Consider the following 21,671-nt stretch of genomic DNA (forward strand, 5'->3'; position numbering starts at 1 on the left):
AGGCGCTACACAAGTCTGTCCATTGGGGGATCAGCTAGAAGCTTTGGTGAAGAACTTTCATAGCAATCCCAGTGTATATATATTCATGGTTCTGTAATGTCCTGGTTTTTGTATTGATGAACAGTCAGACAGATGGGCACTGTAGGTCTCCATGGTCCACAGGAAGATGACCAATCCACGTGTTTAACTGTTTACAGTAACTGTAAAGTAGAATGGTTTCCTTATTTATGTTACTGCAGGAGACTGGGACCAGCTTCAGTAGGTGTAGGATGATGTAGATAACACTGGGTGTTTCGGCAGGGGGTCACTGTGTCCCCCTGGGTTTCATGAGGCAGAGGACGTGGTGAAGTGAGAGGGTCGGGATGCAGATGGAGGGAAGTTTGTATTAATGCACTGGGATGAAGTCCTGGGAGCTAATGTAATGGAGCATCACTGGCAGGAGGAGTGGGTCAATGCTGGGGCAGATTTCGCTACATCTTGAGGATTGATGGTTCCACCTTATGGAGAAGTTCCTGATAATTCCATGTTTTATACATGTAATAAAAATCACTATTGTGGCATACAGGTGTCCTCCCCGGTGATCTGCCCTCGGCGGTCCCTGGTGTGGTTATTTACATTGCCGTGGTCCATTTAATCATTGATCAAAGCTTCATTATCCTGTCCATTTATGGAGTTTCTTTTAATCATTTTCTTTGTGGCACTCGCTAGCTGGGCATAGCTATCTGGATTGTAGTCCGCACGGGGCTTGCCATGGGAGAGCAGTGGCACTGCATCCTGGGTAGCATGTATGAGGAGCGGTGGACGACGCAGGCTGTCTCCTTGTCTCAGAGTGTCGGGAAGACCCTTCCTTTTAGTTTCTGGCAGTAAGAGAAGACTAAGGACTGACAGGATACAAAAAGATGAGAGGACAACATGGTGCAAGAAGAAGCCGGATCTCTGCTGAAGATTCATGATTGGAAGCGTAGCCTGGCCCAATATACTGAGACCCAGAATAAGGCCCAGGCCAGAACCCCTAGGTGCAAGATGGAAAACAATCATATTACCTTCTGTATAGAGGTCTAGTCATGAAATATATACACTTAAAAGGGGCACTCCAGTTTTTATTTGCTTATAGAAAAGGAAATCATACAATTTAATAATATACTGTACATGCACTTATAAGAAAGGAATGTCAGCAGAATTGTATCAGGGCAGTTGGCCCCTGTCTGACAGTAGAATGGTATGTTATAAAAATGGATCATTTTCTTTTCCATGAAAAAACAAGAAAATCCCTTTAGGCCGGCGAGTGTGCCAGGTCAGATCATTTACTCACCGGATTACTGTTGGTAACACCTCACTGGCATAGAAGACACTCAGCATCACTACAGCATGAGAAGAGAGGGATCCCAGCACAGATATGGCTATAGACACTGCTGTAAAGAGGTCTGGATGGGAGAGAGGGGTCAGTTATTAGTGAAGGCATTCAGAGCAGGATATAGGACAAGCACTGATTGTGAGAGTCTTACACTGTGTGAGGGCCAGGAGCAGCAGAGAGCTGAACCCAGTCAGGATGGTGCACAGGAGGAGAACTGCACGACGACCCCAGTGGTTCACAGTGATGCAGAGGAAGATACAAGCAAGAACTTCACTACCAGTCTGGAGAAAATATGGAATAGAGCCACCTAGAGCCATGAGGTTCCGGGCAAAACATGGTCTGATGCCACTGCCGATGAACCTGCATGAGGGACAGAATATACGTAAGATTACTGACACAACGTCCACTACCTATTTAATTCAGATCCTGGGTCCTGTGCATAGGTGCTCATAATATAGCAGTCGCTGCACGTGACCTACAAATATTCAACCTTTTGGCTTTAAAAGCTGGCCTAACAAATGCCCTTTACAATGGCAGAGCTTTGGCCAGATAATCGCTAACAAGCATTTGTAGGAGCGCTAGTTAGGGATTATCTGCCGTTGTAAAGATGCCACCGATTACCCGATGAACGAGCAAAATGCTAGTTCATCAGGTTATAGGATTGTTGGTGCGGTCACCTAAATCGCTGTTTACTGGCAGCAGATTGTGCTGTCTAAACAGCATCTGTGGCCGGCGAACAATGATTCAGTATGGGGACGAGCGATGACATTAGCGATTGCTTCTCCTTCACTGACGAGCAGGCACGTGCTGGAGAGAACACTTCCTACCTGACAATCGTCTGCTAAATTGCCCTTGCCCCAGGAAAAGTGAGGTAGTTGAAAGAGCTGTCAAAACAGGTGCAAAGCAAAAGTGGAAGCGTTCTGCAACCATTTAAATATTGCAAAGGGTCTGGGGAAAATGTGAGCTGTAATATGATTGGTTGGTATGAACACCCGCTCCACATTTCCTTTGCACTTATTCTGATGAATCTCTCCTGTCAGGCGAGTGTAGGAACAGTACCAGTGCAAAGTAACTCAATCACTGTATAGGGTGTAACCATCTAGGGGTTAAATCTGTTCAGGGCAACATCTGCATGGCATTGGTATGTTCTCCCCGTGCGGGCTTCTTCTGGGTACTCCAAAAACATACAGATGATTTGATTTAGAATTTAGATTGGGACCCCCAGTAGGGACAGGGACTGATGTGAGTGACGTCAGTTTTTGGCCAGCACTACAGAATATTTAAGCGCTATATAAATGAAATAATCAAATGATCGGGGTTCCCAGTGGATTTCCACATGTAGATCTTCTGGCTGATCAAAACTTACGTCGTGAATCCAAGAATCAATGCATTCCGCCAAATAAGACGAGTCCCGAACAGACTGCAGACACTGTAATATTGAGGACGTGGGAAACCCTCCCAAAGTGAATCTAGTTCTGTAAGGAAGAGCGTAAGACTGTGAATAAAAGAAAAACGTTTTTCTCATTTTAAGGCCTCCTGCCCACAACCGTAGGTGTCCAGTTGCCGTATTGCGGATCCGCAATACACGGGCACCGTTCCGTCTGCATTCCGCATGAGGGATGCTGACCCATTCACTTCAATGGGTCCGCAAATCCGGAGATGCAGAATGGTGCGGAACGGAACCCTACAGAAGCACTACGGAGTGCTTCCGTGGGGTTTCGTCCCGTACTTCCGTTCCGCAAAAAGATAGAACATGGCCTATCTTTTTGCGGAACGGCCGGATCGCGGCCCCATTAAAGTGAATTAGTCCGCAATCCGCTGCCCCACGGACGGTGTTCGTGCAATGCGGCCCACATTTTGTGGGCCGCAGCACGACCACGGGGCGCACACGTTCGTTTGCAGGAGGCCTAATGCTAATAGGTGGCTCTGTTCTCCAGTTTGCATGTGTCAGTGAGATGTCTGGTTTCTGTGGCTTCTCAGAAACATTCATTAAATTTGTAAGTTTTATTGAATATTAACAATATTTTAGCAGCTTTGCTGTTTACCTGTGAATAGACCATCCCGACCAGCAAAATCATCTCCTGTGTCTATTCCATTCGCCCTGGAGAAGAGGCAGAGCTCTGCCTTGCAACGATTTAACTGCTGTGTTGCCAGAAGCCAGCGGGGGGATTCAGGGAAGAGTAAATGACAGCTGCATATAAAGAGACATTAGTGACGTAGGACATGATAAGGCTTGCAATCACTACTCTCTATGTAATCATGTCTTATCATACGGCGCTCATCAATCAGTCACTTACCACCAATAACCGGAAAGTATCAGCAGCGCTCCAGTCACTGCCCCTTGTAAGACCTTCCAGTCGGAGCACAACACAGCCATCCCTGGAAGCAGCAGCTTACCTCCTAACCAGAAAAACCCGCCAATCATGGTTATCATGAGCCGGAGACCAGGGGGGCAAAGCTCTAACCCTGAGTGAGAGAGAAAGTTACACCATATATTGTCAGAGCAGGTAGAAGAAGGGAGACAGGTAGAGGGCGCTAGTGGTGCCTACCTGAGAGCGACTGACATCCAGGTAAGCATAATATTGAGAAAGCAGGAAATAACAGAAATGTTAAATCAGAAGTTACAGTCTAAGGGCTCGTTCACACGACCGTGCAGTTTTTTGCGGTCCGCTAAAAACGGATGTCGTCTGTGTGCCTTCCACAATTTGCAGAATGGAACAGGAGGCCCATTATAGAAATGCTTATTCTTGTCTGCAAAACGGACAAGAATAGGACAGGACTGATAATTTTTGCGGGGCCATGGAACGGAGCAACGGATGCGGACAGAACACAGAGTGTCCGTATATGGAACGCAAAATATATTCGTGTGAACGAGCCCTAACTATTGGGAGACTAAGGGTCCATTCACACGTTCGTGGTGTATTGCGGATCCGCAATACACCCGGCCGGCACCCCCTATCAAACAGAAAAGAATAGGACATGTTCTATTTTTTGGCTGAGCCACGTCCTAGAAGTTCAGGGCTGCACTCCGGAAATGCGGATGCGGAGAGCACATAGTGTGCTCTCTGCATGCCGTTCTGCCTCAATGAGAATGAATGGGTCCGCATCCGTTCTCGATATTGCGGAACGGATGCGGACCAATTTGCGGACGTCTGAATGGAGCCTAAGAACAATACGGCTGTGGATTCACATAACCTACATAATAATGCAATCAGCATACAACTAGTACAAATACAACAAGGTTATGATATTATGCACTGGCGTGTTGTGCCCACTGTTTACAAGCTGAGCAGCTAAACGTGGGAACGATTGCAGTATGAGCTTTAAGCCTCCTGCACACGGACGTTTTTTTTCCCCGTTTACTGGCCGTTTTTTGCATTCCGTATACGGTCCGTATACGGAACCATTCATTTCAATGGTTCCGCAAAAAAAACGGAATGTACTCCGTATGCATTCCGTTTCCGTATTTCCGTTTTCCGTTCCGTTTTAACATAGAACATGTCCTATTATTGCCCGCAAATCACAGTCCGTGGCTCCATTCAAGTCAATGGGTCCGCAAAAAAACGGAACACATACGGAAATGCATCCGTATGTCTTCCGTTTCCGTTCCGTTTTTTGCTGAACCATCTATTGAAAATGTTATGCCCAGCCCAATTTTATCTATGTAATTACTGTATACTGTATATGCCATACGGAAAAACGGAACGGAAAAACGGAACAAAAACGGAACAGAAACGGAAACACAACGGAAACATAAAACGGAACAACGGATCTGTGAAAAACGGACCGCAAAACACTGAAAAAGCCATACGGTCGTGTGCAATAAGCCTTAGGGTACATCCACTTATATTTTAAAAGTCTGCAGTGGTTTTTGCAGTCGTTCTACCACAAAAATCACACATACTACATATGTTTTTTTTTTTTATAAAAGCAGCATTGCCCCCACTGAAGTGAATGAAAGCAGCACTGCCCCCACTGAAGTGAATGAACCCACTGAAGTGAATGAAAGCAGCCCTGCCATTACAAGCTCTGTCCACTGCACAATGGATGGAGCTGTGTAGTTCTAACACAGGTGCAACTATGAAACGGCTAATTACCAGGGTGTGGTGTTGTTGGACCCCTGTCGATGAGATATTGATAGCCTATCCCAGTGATAGGCAAACTGCGGCTCTCCAGCTGTTGCAAAACTACAACTCCCACCATGTCCTGCTGTAGGCTGAAAGCTGTAGGCAATCTTTGCATGCTGGGAGTTGTAGTTCTGCAACAGCTGGAGAGCCGCAGTTTGCCTATCACTGGCCTATCCGAACGACAAAATTAAAATGTTGTCACATAAACGAACAACCAATACTCACCTGTTAAACATCTGCTGATCAGTTCTGATGATCTGGTGGTCCCCATTGGTCTGCGTTTGTTTTCCTGCAGAGAGGACAGGTCCTACATCCATATGACTGCTGCAGCCAATCACTGGCCTCAAAGTGCTGTATGCACCAGAATCACCAGTGATAACCTGCAGAGGTCAGGCAGATGTACAGCATGTTCCAGCCAAAGACCGGCAGGGATGACCAGAGCTTCTGCGTTGGGGGATTTAACATGTGAATGATGGCTGTTCTTCTATTTTGCTGTCAGCTTAATTTCATGTGCTCCCAGACAACCCCTTTAATTTCCTCCTGGCTTACAACATGGCTCCTATTCTGTAAATAGACGCAACCACTGACCCAGTTGTTTTACCTGACTCATGTTCTGCTCTTATTGACACTGAGGATTTAAGTCACTCGGGTAATTGCTATTTACATGCACAAGTTTAGTCACCACAGCCAGATTTTCCAGTGTGCTGGTAAAGATCACCGGCTGGTTAAAAAGTAGCTTCGCTAAGGAAAAAATAATTGTGAATCCCTTACTAATTAACTCCACAAATAGATACAGGACTTCAGTAAACCTCAATATTAAACCCCCACTCTCAGGGTCCAGGAAACTGAGATTTGTGGAGCTGTTTGTTTGGGTCCTCACTCTCTGCAGCCGCTGTAGCCACCCCTGTGCTGCTGGTGACATGCATGAAATACTGTGGCCTCCCCCTAAATAAAAAGTATAAAAATAATGGAGCAGTTTGACGCGTTAAAGCACGTCTACAGTGTGAGGACCTAAACAAACAGCGTCTTATATCTAAGCTCCATGGAAGAGTGTGAAATGCTAGAAACCAGGGTTCTGATCAGGGTCATTTTCAGATTCGATGTGGATTTAGAAGGGAGTGTACCACAAGGGGCGCAAAGTTCTTAGAAATGTTAATGAGGTTATTATAATTATTTTATGCATATGAGGCCCAGAGCAGAAGCACATTTTATACAGGTCTCCTTATACCTACAAGGCCGATCTGAACACAGGAGTGGACATGTACACATGTAAGCTGCCAGAAATGCACCCTTTAGGCCCCTTTTACACGGGCGAGATTTCCGCGTGGGTGCAATGCGTGAGGTGAACGCATTGCACCCGCACTGAATCCGAACCCATTCACTTCAATGGGGCTGTGCAGATGAGCGGTGATTTTCACGCATCACTTGTGCGTTGCGTGAAAATCGCAGCATGCTCTATATTGTGCGTTTTCCACGCAACACAGGCCCCATAGAAGTGAATGGGGCTGCGTAAAAATCACAAGCATCCGCAAGCAAGTGCGGATGCGGTGCGATTTTAACGCACGGTTGCTAGGAGACGATCGGGATGGGGACCCGATCATTATTATTTTCCCTTATAACATGGTTATAAGGGAAAATAATAGCATTCTTAATACAGAATGCATAGTACAATAGGGCTGGAGGGGATAAAAATAAATAAATATATATATTTATAATTTAACTCACCTTAATCCACTTGCTCGCACAGCCCGGCTTCTCTTCTGTCTTCATCTATGCTGTGCACAGGAAAAGGACCTGTGGTGATGTCACTGCACTCATCACATGATACATCACCATGGTAAAAGATCATGTGATGGACCATGTGATGAGCGCAGTGACGTCATCAAAGGTCCTATTCCTCAAAGAAGAAGACAGAAGAGATGCCGGGCTGCGCGAACAAGTGGAATAAGGTAAGTTAAATTATTTTTTTTATTTTTTTTAACCCCTCCAGCCCTATTGTACTAAGCATTCTGTATTCAGAATGCTATTATTTTCCCTTATAACCATGTTATAAGGGAAAATAATGCAATCTACACAACACAGATCCCAAAACATGTACCAAAAATGCTGATTTTTCTCACACGCGTGCAAAACGCATTACAATGTTTTGCACTCGCGCGGAAAAATCGTGCATGTTCCCGCATCTTTTTCCGCAACGCCCGTGTGAAACCAGCCTTAGGCTACTTTCACACTAGCGTTTCTACTTTCCAGTATTGAGATCAGACAGAGGATCTCCATATCAGGGGAAAAAAGCTTCCGTTTTGTCCACATTCATTGTCAATCGGGACAAAACGTAACTGAACAGAACGCTCCAAAATGCATTCCGTTCCGTTTGGTTGTGTTCCCATACCGGTATGCTGCGGTTTTCTTTCTGTCATGGGATGCGGAGCAAAATGGATCCGTCATAACCCACAATGGGAACCGATCCATTTAACTGACACAATAAAAAACAGATCCGCCCCCATTGACTTTTAATGCTGTTCATGACGGATCCGTCCTTGCCATGTTACAGATAATACAACCAGATCCGTTCATAACTGATGCAGGAGGTTGTATTACCAGTAACGCAAGTGGTTTTTGCAGAGCCCTGCTGGATCTAGCAAGAAACACTAGTGTGAAAGTAGCCTTAGTGGGTTTCTTTCCACCCCTGAAACTAGAAGCTGTCCATTGATATATTGAGTTAAGAAGTAAAATGTGTGTTTGGTGTAAGACGCTCCCCCCTCCTCCTTCTTTCACATTTCGGTCACAAAGTTCCAGCAAACACAGAAACCACCCAAAGCAAATAACAGGAGACAACATGAGGAGGCGCTGTGCCGAGTGGCGCTGGATGTCTGGCTCCTACTATCCCTCCTAGCAGCTCACATATTGCACTCACTTGCTATGTAGAAAGACAGGAAGATTCCAGCCAGAGCCGCACCAAAGACTATCCTGATGCCCAGGAAGCTGAAGTAACCTGGACAGAAGCATAGGGCCACCCCATGGGGCAGCGCCACCATCAGGGCACTGATGAAAGCCTTGCGCCGTCCAAACCTGAAACAGATAGACAGATGTGAGGACAATTCTCATACAGTAGATTATGGATTTTATCATTACAAATGGATAGATCTTTTAAAAGGGATTGTCTGGAAATTCAAGAAATTGAGCAGGAAAGGTTATAATCCACATTAACTTCTGCACTAGTCTCTGCCGGTCTTTGTATTCCTGGAGCGATCACCTGCCGTACACCCATCTAATAATCGGTGGCCTCAGCACCCACACTGATTTACAGCATATCGCACCCAAAGAATAAAGACCTGTGGGCCCCTGGAGAGCATCGCTGCTGGAGTTACCAGGCGAGTAATGGGAAGACAATTCCTTTAACCTGTAAGCGATTGGCATCAGCGCCCTGTCAGTTATGATGGCAGCAGCCCCTGTAATACCACCCTGCCTTTTTTTTTAAACATATAGGGAACCCCAATGAGGCGACTCGCTGGGGTCTCAGTGAACAGGGAGTTATAGTTCTTACCTGTCACATACACATCCGAAGATGATGAAACCGCACAACCAGCCAATCAGATAACAGATCTGCTCCAGCGGCACCTTCCACCCGTTCTCACACACGAGGTCCCACTGGCAAAAAGAAGGACACCAAGCTGTAATCACAATGACTGAGGTACTCAGATCTAACTGTAAGATCTGCGGGTTCAGCAAGAGATGGGATCATAATACAGAAGACTAGAAAATATAGAAGAAGCTGTGCGCAGTAATCACTGACACCCCAGCCATTCACACACATAAAACATGACGACGTGCAGTGATAAACGGATAGAAGGCTCATGTTTCATATCACCTATTTCAACTATTCCAAAAAGCCTCTGAGCAATGAGAGCTGGACGGACAGCAGCTAGACGGGCTGGGGGGTGACTCCATGAGGTCCTGGTAGGTTGTCACAGGTATCTGGAGCCATGCTGACTGCAGTGCATCCCACCGCTGGTGGAGGATCCAAAGAGCAAACACGACCATCGGGGTGGGACCACAGCTGCTCAATTGGGTTTAAGTCTGTGGTATACGGGGGCCAGGTTAGTACTTGGACGTCTTGGTCTCCCAACCAATGTTGGACAATTCTAGTCGTGTGACATGTCGTATTGTCATTCTGGAAAATTCCATCCACCCCAGAGAAGACAATCAGCATGTATGGGTGTACAATATCTGTAAGGATGGATTTATACCCAGACCGGTGGAGAGTGCCTTCCACATGGATGGGCGGGCCACAGAATGCCACGAAAACCTTCCCCAGACCATAACTCTGCCACCACAGCTTGTGTTCTTCCAGAAATGGTTGCAGGAAGTTTCTTCTCGGATGCGTCTCGCCTGACCCGCCAACGTCCAACCGTTCCATGAAGCAGAAAGTGCGATTCAGAGGAGAAAACCCTTTACTGATCTGCAGAGGTCCAATTCGGATACTGCCGCAAACATTGAAGCCTTTTCTGCCAATACAACTTGGGTATCAGAGGTGCAGGGACCGTCCGTCTGCTCCGGAGCCCAATATACTGCAGGGTTCTCTGAACAGTCGTGTCAGACACATGTCTAGCCGCCCCGGGTTCACCTTGGTGGTGAGCTGCTCCACTGTGTCATGTTGGCCCTTCCTCACCCACCTTTGTAGCCAAAAGTCACCTCTTACATCAATGTGACGTGGAAACTGCAGAGCACCACGTGTCTTATTCACCATGCTGTCCACTCACCGTACACTTTGACCATAGCACACAGTTCACACTGTGCCGCTGACGAAATACCGACACCCTCAGCTCTAAAGCCAATAATCATCCCTCCTGCAACTCTGATAAATCACCCCTTTTACCCATCACAGCAACGAAGGATTTGTGTGCAGACAGCCTAGAACACCCCTTATATACCCACCGAGCCAGCTCAACACATCTTATATACCCACTGAGTCAGCTCAGCACACGTGAAAGTAGAAAAAGTAAGTGTGTATGTGTTGCAAGAAAAAGTATGTGAACCCTTTGGAATGAGATGGATTTCTGCACAAATTGGTCATAAAATGTGATCTGATCTTCATCTAAGTCACAACAATAGACAATCACAGTCTGCTTAAACTAATAACACAAAGAATTAAATGTTACCATGTTGTTATTGAACACACCATGTAAACATTCACAGTACAGGTGGAAAAAGTATGTGAACCCTTGGATTTAATAACTGGTTGAACCTCCTTTGGCAGCAATAACTTCAACCAAACGTTTCCTGTAGTTGCAGATCAGACGTGCACAACGGTCAGGAGTAATTCTTGACCATTCCTCTTTACAGAACTGTTTCAGTTCAGCAATATTCTTGGGATGTCTGGTGTGAACCGCTTTCTTGAGGTCATGCCACAGCATCTCAATCGGGTTGAGGTCAGGACTATGACTGGGCCGCTCCAGAAGGCGGATTTTCTTCTGTTTAAGCCATTCTGTTGTTGATTTACTTCTATGCTTTGGGTCGTTGTCCTGTTGCAACACCCATCTTCTGTTGATCTTCAGCTGGTGGACAGATGGCCTTAAGTTCTCCTGCAAAATATCTTGATAAACTTGGGAATTCATTTTTCCTTCTAAGATAACAATCCGTCCAGGCCCTGACGCAGCAAAGCAGCCCCAAACCATGATGGCCCCCACCACCATACTTCACAGTTGGGATGAGGTTTGATGTTGGTGTGCTGTGCCTCTTTTTCTCCACACACAGTGTTGTGTATTTCTTCCAAACAACTCAACTTTGGTTTCATCTGTCCACAGAATATTTTGCCAGTACTGCTGTGGAACATCCAGGTGCTCTTGTGCAAACTGTAAACGTGCAGCAATGTTTTTTTTGGACAGCAGTGGCTTCCTCTGTGGTATCTCCCATGAAATCCATTCTTGTTTAGTGTTTTACGGATCGTAGATTCGCTAACAGGGATGTTAGCATATGCCAGAGACTTTTGTAAGTCTTTAGCTGACCCTATAGGATTCTTCTTCACCTCATTGAGCAGTCTGCGCTGTGCTCTTGCAGTCATCTTTACAGGACGGCCACTCCTAGGGAGAGTAGCAGCAGTTCTGAACTTTCTCCATTTATAGGCAATTTGTCTTACCGTGGACTGATGAACAGCAAGGCTTTTGGAGATACTTTTATAACCCTTTCCAGCTTCATGCAAGTCAACAATTCTTAATCGTAGGTCTTCTGAGAGCTCTTTTGTGCGAGACATCATTCACATCAGGCAATGCTTCTTGTGAAAAGCAAACCCAGAACTGGTGTGTGTTCTTTATAGGGCAGGGTAGCTGTAACCAACACCTCCGATCTCATCTCATTGATTGGACTCCAGTTGGCCGACACATCACTCCAATTAGCTCTTGGAGATGTCATTAGTCTAGGGGTTCACATACTTTTTCCACCTGCACTGTGAATGTTTACATGGTGTGTTCAGTAAAAACATGGTAACATTTAATTCTTCGTGTGTTATTAGTTTAAGCAAATTGAGTGATTGTCTATTGTTGTGACTTAGATGAAGATCAGATCACATTTTATGACCAATTTGTGCAGAAATCCATATCATTCCAAAGGGTTCACATACTTTTTCTTGCAACTGTGATTATATATATATATATATATATATATATATATATATATATATAATGTGTCTTGAAAAATTATTCACACCCCTTGAACTTTTCCACTTTTTTTACGTTACACCCACAAACAAATGTACTTTATTGGGATTTTATGTGATAGACCAACACAAATTAGCAAGTATGTGTGAAGTGAAAATTTAATGATAGCTGGTTTTCAACATTTTTAATAAATAAAAAGTCTTGCCCCAGATTCTCTGTGGGATTTACGTCTGGACTGTGACTGGGCCATTCTAACACATGAAAATGCTGTGATCTAAACCCTTCCATTGCAGCTCGGGCTGGATGTTGAGGGTTGTTGTCCTGCTGGAAGGTGAACCTCCGCCCCAGTCTCAAGTCTTTTTCAGTCTCTACCAGATTTTCCTCCAGGATTGCCCTGTATTTAGCTCCATCCATCTTCCCATCAACTCTGACCAGCTTCCCTGTCCCTGCTGAAGAAAAGCCTCCCCACAGCATGATGCTGCCACCTCCATGTTTCACAGTAGGTATGGTGTGTTCAGGGTGATGTGCAGTTAGTTTTCCGCCACACAGTGTTTTGCATTTAGGCCAAAAAGTTTAACTTTGGTCTCTTCTGACCAGAGCCTCTTCTTCTTCTATGTTTGCTGTGTCCCCTACATGGCTTGTGGGAAACAGGACTTCCTATGACTTGCTTTCAAAAATGGCTTTCTTCCTGCCACTCTTCCACAAAGACCAGATTTGTGGAGTACACGACTAACAGTTGTCCTGCGGACAGAATCTCCCACCTGAGCTGTGGATCTCTGCAGCTCCTCCAGAGTGACCACGGGCCTCTTGGCTGTTTCTCCTTGCCTGGCTTGTCAGTTTAGGTGGACGGCCATGTCTAAGTAGGTTTTCAGTTGTGCCGTACTCCTTCCATTTTCGGATGATGGATTGAACAGTGCTCCGTGAGATGTTCAGAGCTTGGGATAGATATATATTATTTATTTTTTTTTTTTAAATAAACTAACCCTGCATTCCTCTTCTCTATAACTTTACTCCTGACCTGTCTGGTGTGTTCCTTGATTCTCATGATGCTCTTGGATCACTAATGTTCACTAACAAACCTCTGTGGCCTTCACAGAACAGCTGTAGTTATACTACACACAGGTGGACTCCACTTACTAATTGACTTCTGAATGCAATTGGTGACACTGGATTTTATTTAGGGGTATCAGAGTACAAGGGGCTGAATATAAATGCACGCCACACTTTTCAGATTTTTATTTAATATCATTTTCTTCTCACTTCACACAGTTACTAATTTGTGTTGGTCTATCACACAAAATACATTTAAGTTTGTGGGTGTAAAGTGACAAAATCTAGAAAGGAAAGGGGTATGAACAGTTTTTTCAAGGCACTGTAAAAAAAAAAATATATATATATATATATTTTTTTTACAGTGCCTTGAAAAAACTGTAATTAGGACTGCAGTTGGTCAGTACAGTGGGTGTCTATGCTCAAGACAGGAATCATTCTGGACCTGTTGATGATGCCTGTCCACCCTTCCAGTGGGCACAAGTCTCATAACGCCTCCTTAACTGCGAGGGGTGATCTTGCTATTCGCCTGTCTCCCATCATGGCTCCCCGTGGTGTCCTTCCATTGATTTTCTGACAGGAATTCCGCATTGCTAAGACAACGTCCTGCCGAGATCTGACGTCCATCTCAGCTATTCCTGGCATTAAGCAGCATTCCTGAAATGTCCCATATTTTGTAGACAGACGTCGGCTTTTTAAGACAAGTTCCACGTATAGTGAGCTGATGAGTGTATCTAAGCCTGTCATGTGTGATACGGTCTCAGAGGGCCACACACAGCACTGCATCCCTGCCATGAAGTGTTCCATCAGGAAACTCACTATTGAGGACTTGTAACGTCCATGCATGGAATGGACACCATGTAATACAAACGTGGGGCACCCTGCACGTACCTTGCTGACATCAGGCCACCAGTGGGTGCCCTTTAGAAATGTGTAGGGGTGGCTGGCACTGTGCACTGAGTGCTTTCTGGAAGTAGGAGTCACTTTCTGAACTTGCAGACGCTATTTGCCTCCAGGCGGTATGACATGCATGTAGAGGCCGTGATCAGGTGAGGCGCACACAACACGTGGCTGCTCTGTGCACACCTCGTCATCCTGAGGCTCCATGTTCTTGGCAGAAGAAGGGAAGACAGACTGAACCCGAGGAATAAAACTGCAGCTAAGGAAACTAACAGAGCATTCCCAGGACTGCACTAAATTCTGGAATTGTAACTAGGGATCAACCGATTATCGGTTTTACCGATATTATCGGCCGATATTCCGGATTTTGAACGTTATCGGCATCTATTTTGCCGATAGCGAATCGGGAACAAGGATCGCGCTGCTCTCTGTGCTCCCTCAGCAGCACAGGGGAGAAGGAAGCAGTGTCTCCCTCCCCCCTGTGCCGCTGCTACTGCCAATGGGAGGAGGGAGGACAAGAGGAGGGGAGGGGCTGTGACCACTGCACCACCAATGAAGGCAACTATCTCATTAATTCATATACAGGAGGCGGGAGCTGGCTGCAGAATCACATAGCCGGCTCCCGACCTCTGAGTGGTAGCTGCGATCCACGGCAGTTAACCCCTTAGGTGCGGCACCTGAGGGGTTAACTACCGCAGATCCCAGATACTTGTCATAGAGGTTGGGAGCCAGCTATGTGATTCTGCAGCCAGCTCCCGCCTCCTGTATATGAATTAACGAGATAGTTATCTTCATTGGTGGTGCGCACCCCCCCCAAACCCAGTATTAATCATTGGTGGTGCAGTGCGCCCCCCCACCCAAGCCCCCCAGTATTAATCATTGGTGGCAGTGGCCACAGGGTCCCCTCCTCCTCAGAGGCAGTTCCGATCGGAGCCCCAGCAGTGTAATCCAGGGGCTCCGATCGGTTACCATGGCAGCCAGGACACTACTGAAGCCCTGGCTGCCATAGTCAGCTCCCTGCTGCTGTGTGCACAAAGCAGCAGGGACAGTGTGAGCTCTATCAGGGTGAATAGGACAAGGGTTCTAGTCCCTAAGGGGGTTATATTAATTATAAATGAAAAAAAGATTTACAAAAAAAAAACTAAACGTTAACAATAAACATTCATTTTCAGCAGATTTGTGTAGGAACTTTTCATTTTTTTTCAAAAATGAAAATTCACAGAATATCAGTATAAATTATCGGCTATCGGCCTGAAAGTTCACAGATTATCGGTATCGGCCCTAAAAAAATCAATATCGGTCGATCCCTAATTGTAACATGAACAATTCCCCAATAATCTGCTGATCCATGTACAGCGAGCACCAACATCACCCGTTATTACACCTCATATACATCCTGGGAGTACACAGCCACCCGCTATTACACCTCATATACATCCTGGGAGTACACAGCCACCCGCTATTACACCTCATATACATCCTGGGAGTACACAGCCACCCGTTATTACACCTCATATACATCCTGGGAGTACACAGCCACCCGTTATTACACCTCATATACATCCTGGGAGTACACAGCCACCCGTTATTACACCTCATATACATCCTGGGAGTACACAGCCACCCGTTATTACACCTCATATACATCCTGGGAGTACACAGCCACCCGCTATTACACCCCATATACATGCTGGGAGTACACAGCCACCCGTTATTACACCTCATATACATCCTGGGAGTACACAGCCACCCGCTATTACACCTCATATACATCCTGGGAGTACACAGCCACCCGTTATTACACCTCATATACATCCTGGGAGTACACAGCCACCCGCTATTACACCTCATATACATCCTGGGAGTACACAGCCACCCGCTATTACACCTCATATACATCCTGGGAGTACACAGCCACCCGTTATTACACCTCATATACATCCTGGGAGTACACAGCCACCCGTTATTACACCTCATATACATCCTGGGAGTACACAGCCACCCGCTATTACACGTCATATACATCCTGGGAGTACACAGCCACCCGTTATTACACCTCATATACATCCTGGGAGTACACAGCCACCCGTTATTACACCTCATATACATCCTGGGAGTACACAGCCACCCGTTATTACACTTCATATACATGCTGGGAGTACACAGCCACCCGCTATTACACCTCATATACATCCTGGGAGTACACAGCCACCCGCTATTACACCTCATATACATCCTGGGAGTACACAGCCACCCGCTATTACACGTCATATACATCCTGGGAGTACACAGCCACCCGTTATTACACCTCATATACATCCTGGGAGTACACAGCCACCCGTTATTACACCTCATATACATCCTGGGAGTACACAGCCACCCGTTATTACACCTCATATACATCCTGGGAGTACACAGCCACCCGTTATTACACCTCATATACATCCTGGGAGTACACAGCCACCCGTTATTACACCTCATATACATCCTGGGAGTACACAGCCACCCGTTATTACACCTCATATACATCCTGGGAGTACACAGCCACCCGTTATTACACCTCATATACATCCTGGGAGTACACAGCCACCCGTTATTACACTTACTATACATCCTGGGAGTACACAGCCACCCGTTATTACACCTCATATACATCCTGGGAGTACACAGCCACCCGTTATTACACCTCATATACATCCTGGGAGTACACAGCCACCCGTTATTACACCTCATATACATCCTGGGAGTACACAGCCACCCGTTATTACACCTCATATACATCCTGGGAGTACACAGCCACCCGTTATTACACCTCATATACATCCTGGGAGTACACAGCCACCCGCTATTACACCTCATATACATCCTGGGAGTACACAGCCACCCGTTATTACACCTCATATACATCCTGGGAGTACACAGCCACCCGTTATTACACTTACTATACATGCTGGGAGTACACAGCCACCCGCTATTACACCTCGTATACATGCTGGGAGTACACAGCCACCCGTTATTACACCTCATATACATGCTGGGAGTACACAGCCACCCGTTATTACACCACATATACATCCTGGGAGTACACAGCCACCCGTTATTACACTTACTATACATGCTGGGAGTACACAGCCACCCATTATTACACCTCATATACATCCTGGGAGTACACAGCCACCCGTTATTACACCTCGTATACATGCTGGAAGTACACAGCCACCCGTTATTACACCTCATATACATCCTGGGAGTACACAGCCACCCGTTATTACACCTCATATACATGCTGGGAGTACACAGCCACCCGCTATTACACCTCGTATACATGCTGGGAGTACACAGCCACCCGTTATTACACCTCATATACATGCTGGGAGTACACAGCCACCCGCTATTACACCTCGTATACATGCTGGGAGTACACAGCCACCCGTTATTACACCTCATATACATGCTGGGAGTACACAGCCATCCGTTATTACACCACATATACATCCTGGGAGTACACAGCCACCCGTTATTACACTTACTATACATGCTGGGAGTACACAGCCACCCATTATTACACCTCATATACATCCTGGGAGTACACAGCCACCCGTTATTACACCTCGTATACATGCTGGAAGTACACAGCCACCCGTTATTACACCTCATATACATCCTGGGAGTACACAGCCACCCGTTATTACACCTCATATACATGCTGGGAGTACACAGCCACCCGTTATTACACTTCGTATACATGCTGGAAGGACACGGCCACCCGTTATTACACGTCATATACATCCTGGGAGTACACAGCCACCCGTTATTACACCTCGTATACATGCTGGAAGGACACGGCCACCCATGGCGCTGTGCTGTGGCACATTTACTCTAAGTATCGATGGGACCACTACATATATGATGTATCATATGGCTGATAAATCTTCCTTTAAAAGGGTCCAATTTAAGGACGCAGTTAAAATCCGCCATGTACTCTGCGAAAGAAACCGTGGCGGTTTCTGTCGCGGTTGTTCACGTGGAAGGCCACAAAACAGCTCGCGGCTTAGCTCCACTGAATGGCGCTATACCGCGGGCGGACATATGCCTCTGCTTCAATCGCCGTCTGTCTGGACACCAGGCCAGCACAACAGAACCAACCGGTAACAGAATCCCAAAAACGCCATGAAAACAGTCTTGCAACATTTTATTCTTGTCAGGCTGTGTTCACACCTGCAGTACGCCATGATAGGCCCCACTGTGACGTCAGTTAAGTGATCGGGCACTGGGGCATCAGTTCTGTTAATAGAAACCGCAGCGCCAATGTGAACAGGGACCTAATCAGCGATCCTGGTGTCTTAAGGGTTAATAGATGACACACGTCGTCCCCTCACCTGTGTAACCAGGGTGCTCTCCAGCCAGCTCTGAGTCTGAAGCCCCCATTCTCCGGGGCAGCTACTGCTGTTGCTGAGTGTGGCCCCTGAGTTGTTGTTGCTGCTGTTGCCTCCTCCGCAGGGGCCCCCGGTCAGCCCCTGGCATTGGTAATCCGGGGCGCCGGTGTACAGGACGTCAGAGAAGAAGCCCAGGGACACAAACACATTTGGCAGCCAAGAGGCGACGGCCACCAGCCGGGTGTAGCGGCCGAAGCCGCCCGCCAAGGGCCACACTTTCCCGTCAAAGTCCATGCGAGTCTGGGAAGCTAAAGAAGAGCTGAGAAGAGTGGAGAGAGCCGAGGGAGGAGCGAGGACGGGGCGGAGAAGGGCATGGAGCCAGCTTACGGGATACTCCAGGTGTCTGCGACAGAACATCCTTCCAGCGCCGCTGTAGCAGACAGGACACAGCCAGCGCCATCTTCCCCTCCGCCTTACAGAAAAGCAGCCAACCAGAAGCCCGCTCTTATCTTCAAACCAACGCTCAATATATTAAAGCAGAACTCTGATAGGATGATATGGGCAACAGCTCTAAGGTCTAGAAACTAATCAGAATCCCGCTCTTATCTTCACACCTACCAGAATTCTGATTGGTTGCTGTGGGCAACTGCTCTAAGGTCTACAAGCCAATCAGAATCCCGCTCTTATCTTCAAGCCTGCCCATGATCTGTGAAAGCAGGAATCTGATTGGTTGCTATGGGCAACAGCTCCAAGGTATAGAAACCAATCAGAATCCCACTCTTATCTTTAAACCTAGCAGAGTGCTGATTGGTTGCTATGGGCAACTGCTCTAAGGTCTACAAACCAATCAGAATCCTGCTCTTATCTTCAGACATACCCTTGATATATGAAAGCAGGAACCTGGTTGGTTGCTAGGGGCAACAACTAACATCTCCCCCTATAATTCCATCATTACCTACATGTATATATCAGTATACAAGGATACTAACTAGTTTGCCGCCCGTCTTAATGTAGCATAGCACCATACATGCCAACATGGCACACTGCTCAATATGGGCTATGGTGCCCAAGCGACAATAAGTGGTGCACAAACGCAATAAAATAATCCATATATATGTATTGATATAAAACTGGTGTACCGCCAGCACCTGGCCGTACGTCCTGTAAGGGTGCAGTAACAGTTTACACTGCATATGAGGCACGAATAGGCAGTTATATCAATGGCTGTCTGTGCCGTTCCGCAAATTGCGGAACGCACACGGACACCATCCGTGTTTTGCGGATCCGCAAATTGCGGACCGCAAAACACACAACGGTCGTGTGCATGAGGCCTAATATGTATGAGGGATCCATAATCACAGACAAAATAGGGCATGCCTTCATTGTATCACCACGGACCCGTGGTCAGTGAAAAACAACTGATGTCCATTAAAGTCAATGGACACATGGGCGGTCTGTGATTCCCTCAGGCCTCATGTACACCTGTTCTTGTCCGCAAAAACTGCAGCTCAGATGCGGACCAAAACGGTCGTGTGCATGAGGCCTTACCCTGAGAGCTCATATATAATAGGGTCATACATTAGTATTACAGTCAGTTTGTTAATGAGACGTATAGCGTGATCTGCCACCCTGACATCACTAATCATTAAATATATTCTACATTTTGCACTTTTGTAATTGCAGAAGAAAGGAAACACCCGCTGATCAGCCAAAATAGGAGCAGTGATTGTGGAGATCTCCGGATCCATCTGAGGTTAAGGGCTGGTTCTAGCTTTGTTAGTGTACGTTCACACTTGCGGCAGAGGATTCCGGCATTCAGTTCAGTCACCGGAACTGCCTGCCGGATCCGGCGATCCGGACGCAAACTGATGGCATTTGTCAGACGGATCCGTATCCGTCTGACAAATGCATTGAAATAACGGATCCGTCTCTCCAGTGTCATCCTGAAAATCAGATCCGGTATTAAATTTTGTTGTTGTTGCATTTTTAAAGGTCTGGGCATGCGCATACCGGATAGTTGGATCCGTTTTGCCGGAACACTTAATGCCGAATCCAGCACTAATACACTTCAATGTCACATTCCGCCAAGTGTTCAGTATTTTTGGCCAGAGGTAAAACTGCAGCATGCTGCGGTATTTTCTCCGTCCAAAAAACGTAAAAGGGACTGAAACTGATGCATCCTGAACGGATTGCTCTCCATTCAGAATGCATTAGGATAAAACGGATCAGTTCTTTTCCGGTATTGAGCCCCTAGGACGGAACTCAATACCGGAAAACAAAACCGCTAATGTGAAAGTATTGTCATCTATATGAAAATAAGACGGGATGTCCAGCTTCCAAAAAAGACGTTGTACTTTATTCCAAAATGACACAGGATAAAAACAATCCAACACGGCAAGCAGGTCTACATGTTTCGGATGCTCTAATACTGATCCTTATTCATGACGTTGTCATGTACTAGGTGATGTCTCGTTCTCATTTTTTACATGAATCATGGGTTAACCCCGTTTGAGAAATACCGTAATAGACATCCAGAATGTCATTGAAAGGCTACGAGTATTGTACAGTATGGCAGGATACGTCATCAGCCAGTGAATTACGGTATATCATTTCAGTTTCTGGAATCTAATCCTGCGCCTCTTCATGAGAAAGTCCATAGAAGTAGCTGAGAGTCCTCATCACCAGATGGGCATCGCCATTTCTCAGCCCTTCCCTACATCTGTTCCCGTCTGTCCAGTTTATCCAGTAGCATAAATAAGGCCCCTTTCACGCGGGCGAGTATTCCGCACGGGTGCAATGCGTGAGTTGAACGCATTGCACCCTCACTGAATCCGGACCCATTCATTTCTATGGGGCTGTGCACACGAGCGGTGATTTTCACGCATCACTTGTGCGTTGCTTGAAAATCGCAGCATGCTCCTCTTTGTGCGTTTTTTCACGTAACGCAGGCCCCATAGAAATGAATGGGGTTGCGTGAAAATTGCAAGCATCCGCAAGCAAGTGCGGATGCGGTGCGATTTTCACGCACGGTTGCTAGGTGACAATCGGGATGGGGACCCGATCATTATTATTTCCCCTTATAACATGGTTATAAGGGAAAATAATAGCATTCTGAATACAGAATGCATAGTACAATAGGGCTGGAGGGGTTAAAAAAAATAATTTAACTCACCTTAATCCACTTGTTCGCGCAGCCCGGCATCTCTGCTGT

At 46.4% G+C, this 21,671-nt stretch overlaps 1 protein-coding gene across 1 annotated transcript; it reads right to left on the reverse strand.

Moving 5' to 3' along the window:
* Positions 1-9: 9 nt before the first annotated feature.
* SLC22A31 (solute carrier family 22 member 31) lies at positions 10-18,892 on the reverse strand. The gene is made up of 9 exons (XM_040410842.1): positions 18,464-18,892; positions 9,026-9,129; positions 8,396-8,550; positions 3,652-3,820; positions 3,400-3,545; positions 2,721-2,829; positions 1,506-1,714; positions 1,313-1,424; positions 10-1,012 (listed from the first exon to the last, which is right to left on the reverse strand). Exons 1-9 carry the CDS (start codon positions 18,875-18,877, stop codon positions 631-633), a joined length of 1,800 nt encoding a protein of 599 aa, XP_040266776.1. The 5' UTR covers positions 18,878-18,892; the 3' UTR covers positions 10-630.
* Positions 18,893-21,671: the final 2,779 nt, after the last annotated feature.

The sequence above is a fragment of the Bufo bufo genome, chromosome 10 (assembly GCF_905171765.1).
Source record: "Bufo bufo chromosome 10, aBufBuf1.1, whole genome shotgun sequence".
NCBI classification, from domain to species: Eukaryota; Metazoa; Chordata; class Amphibia; order Anura; family Bufonidae; genus Bufo; species Bufo bufo.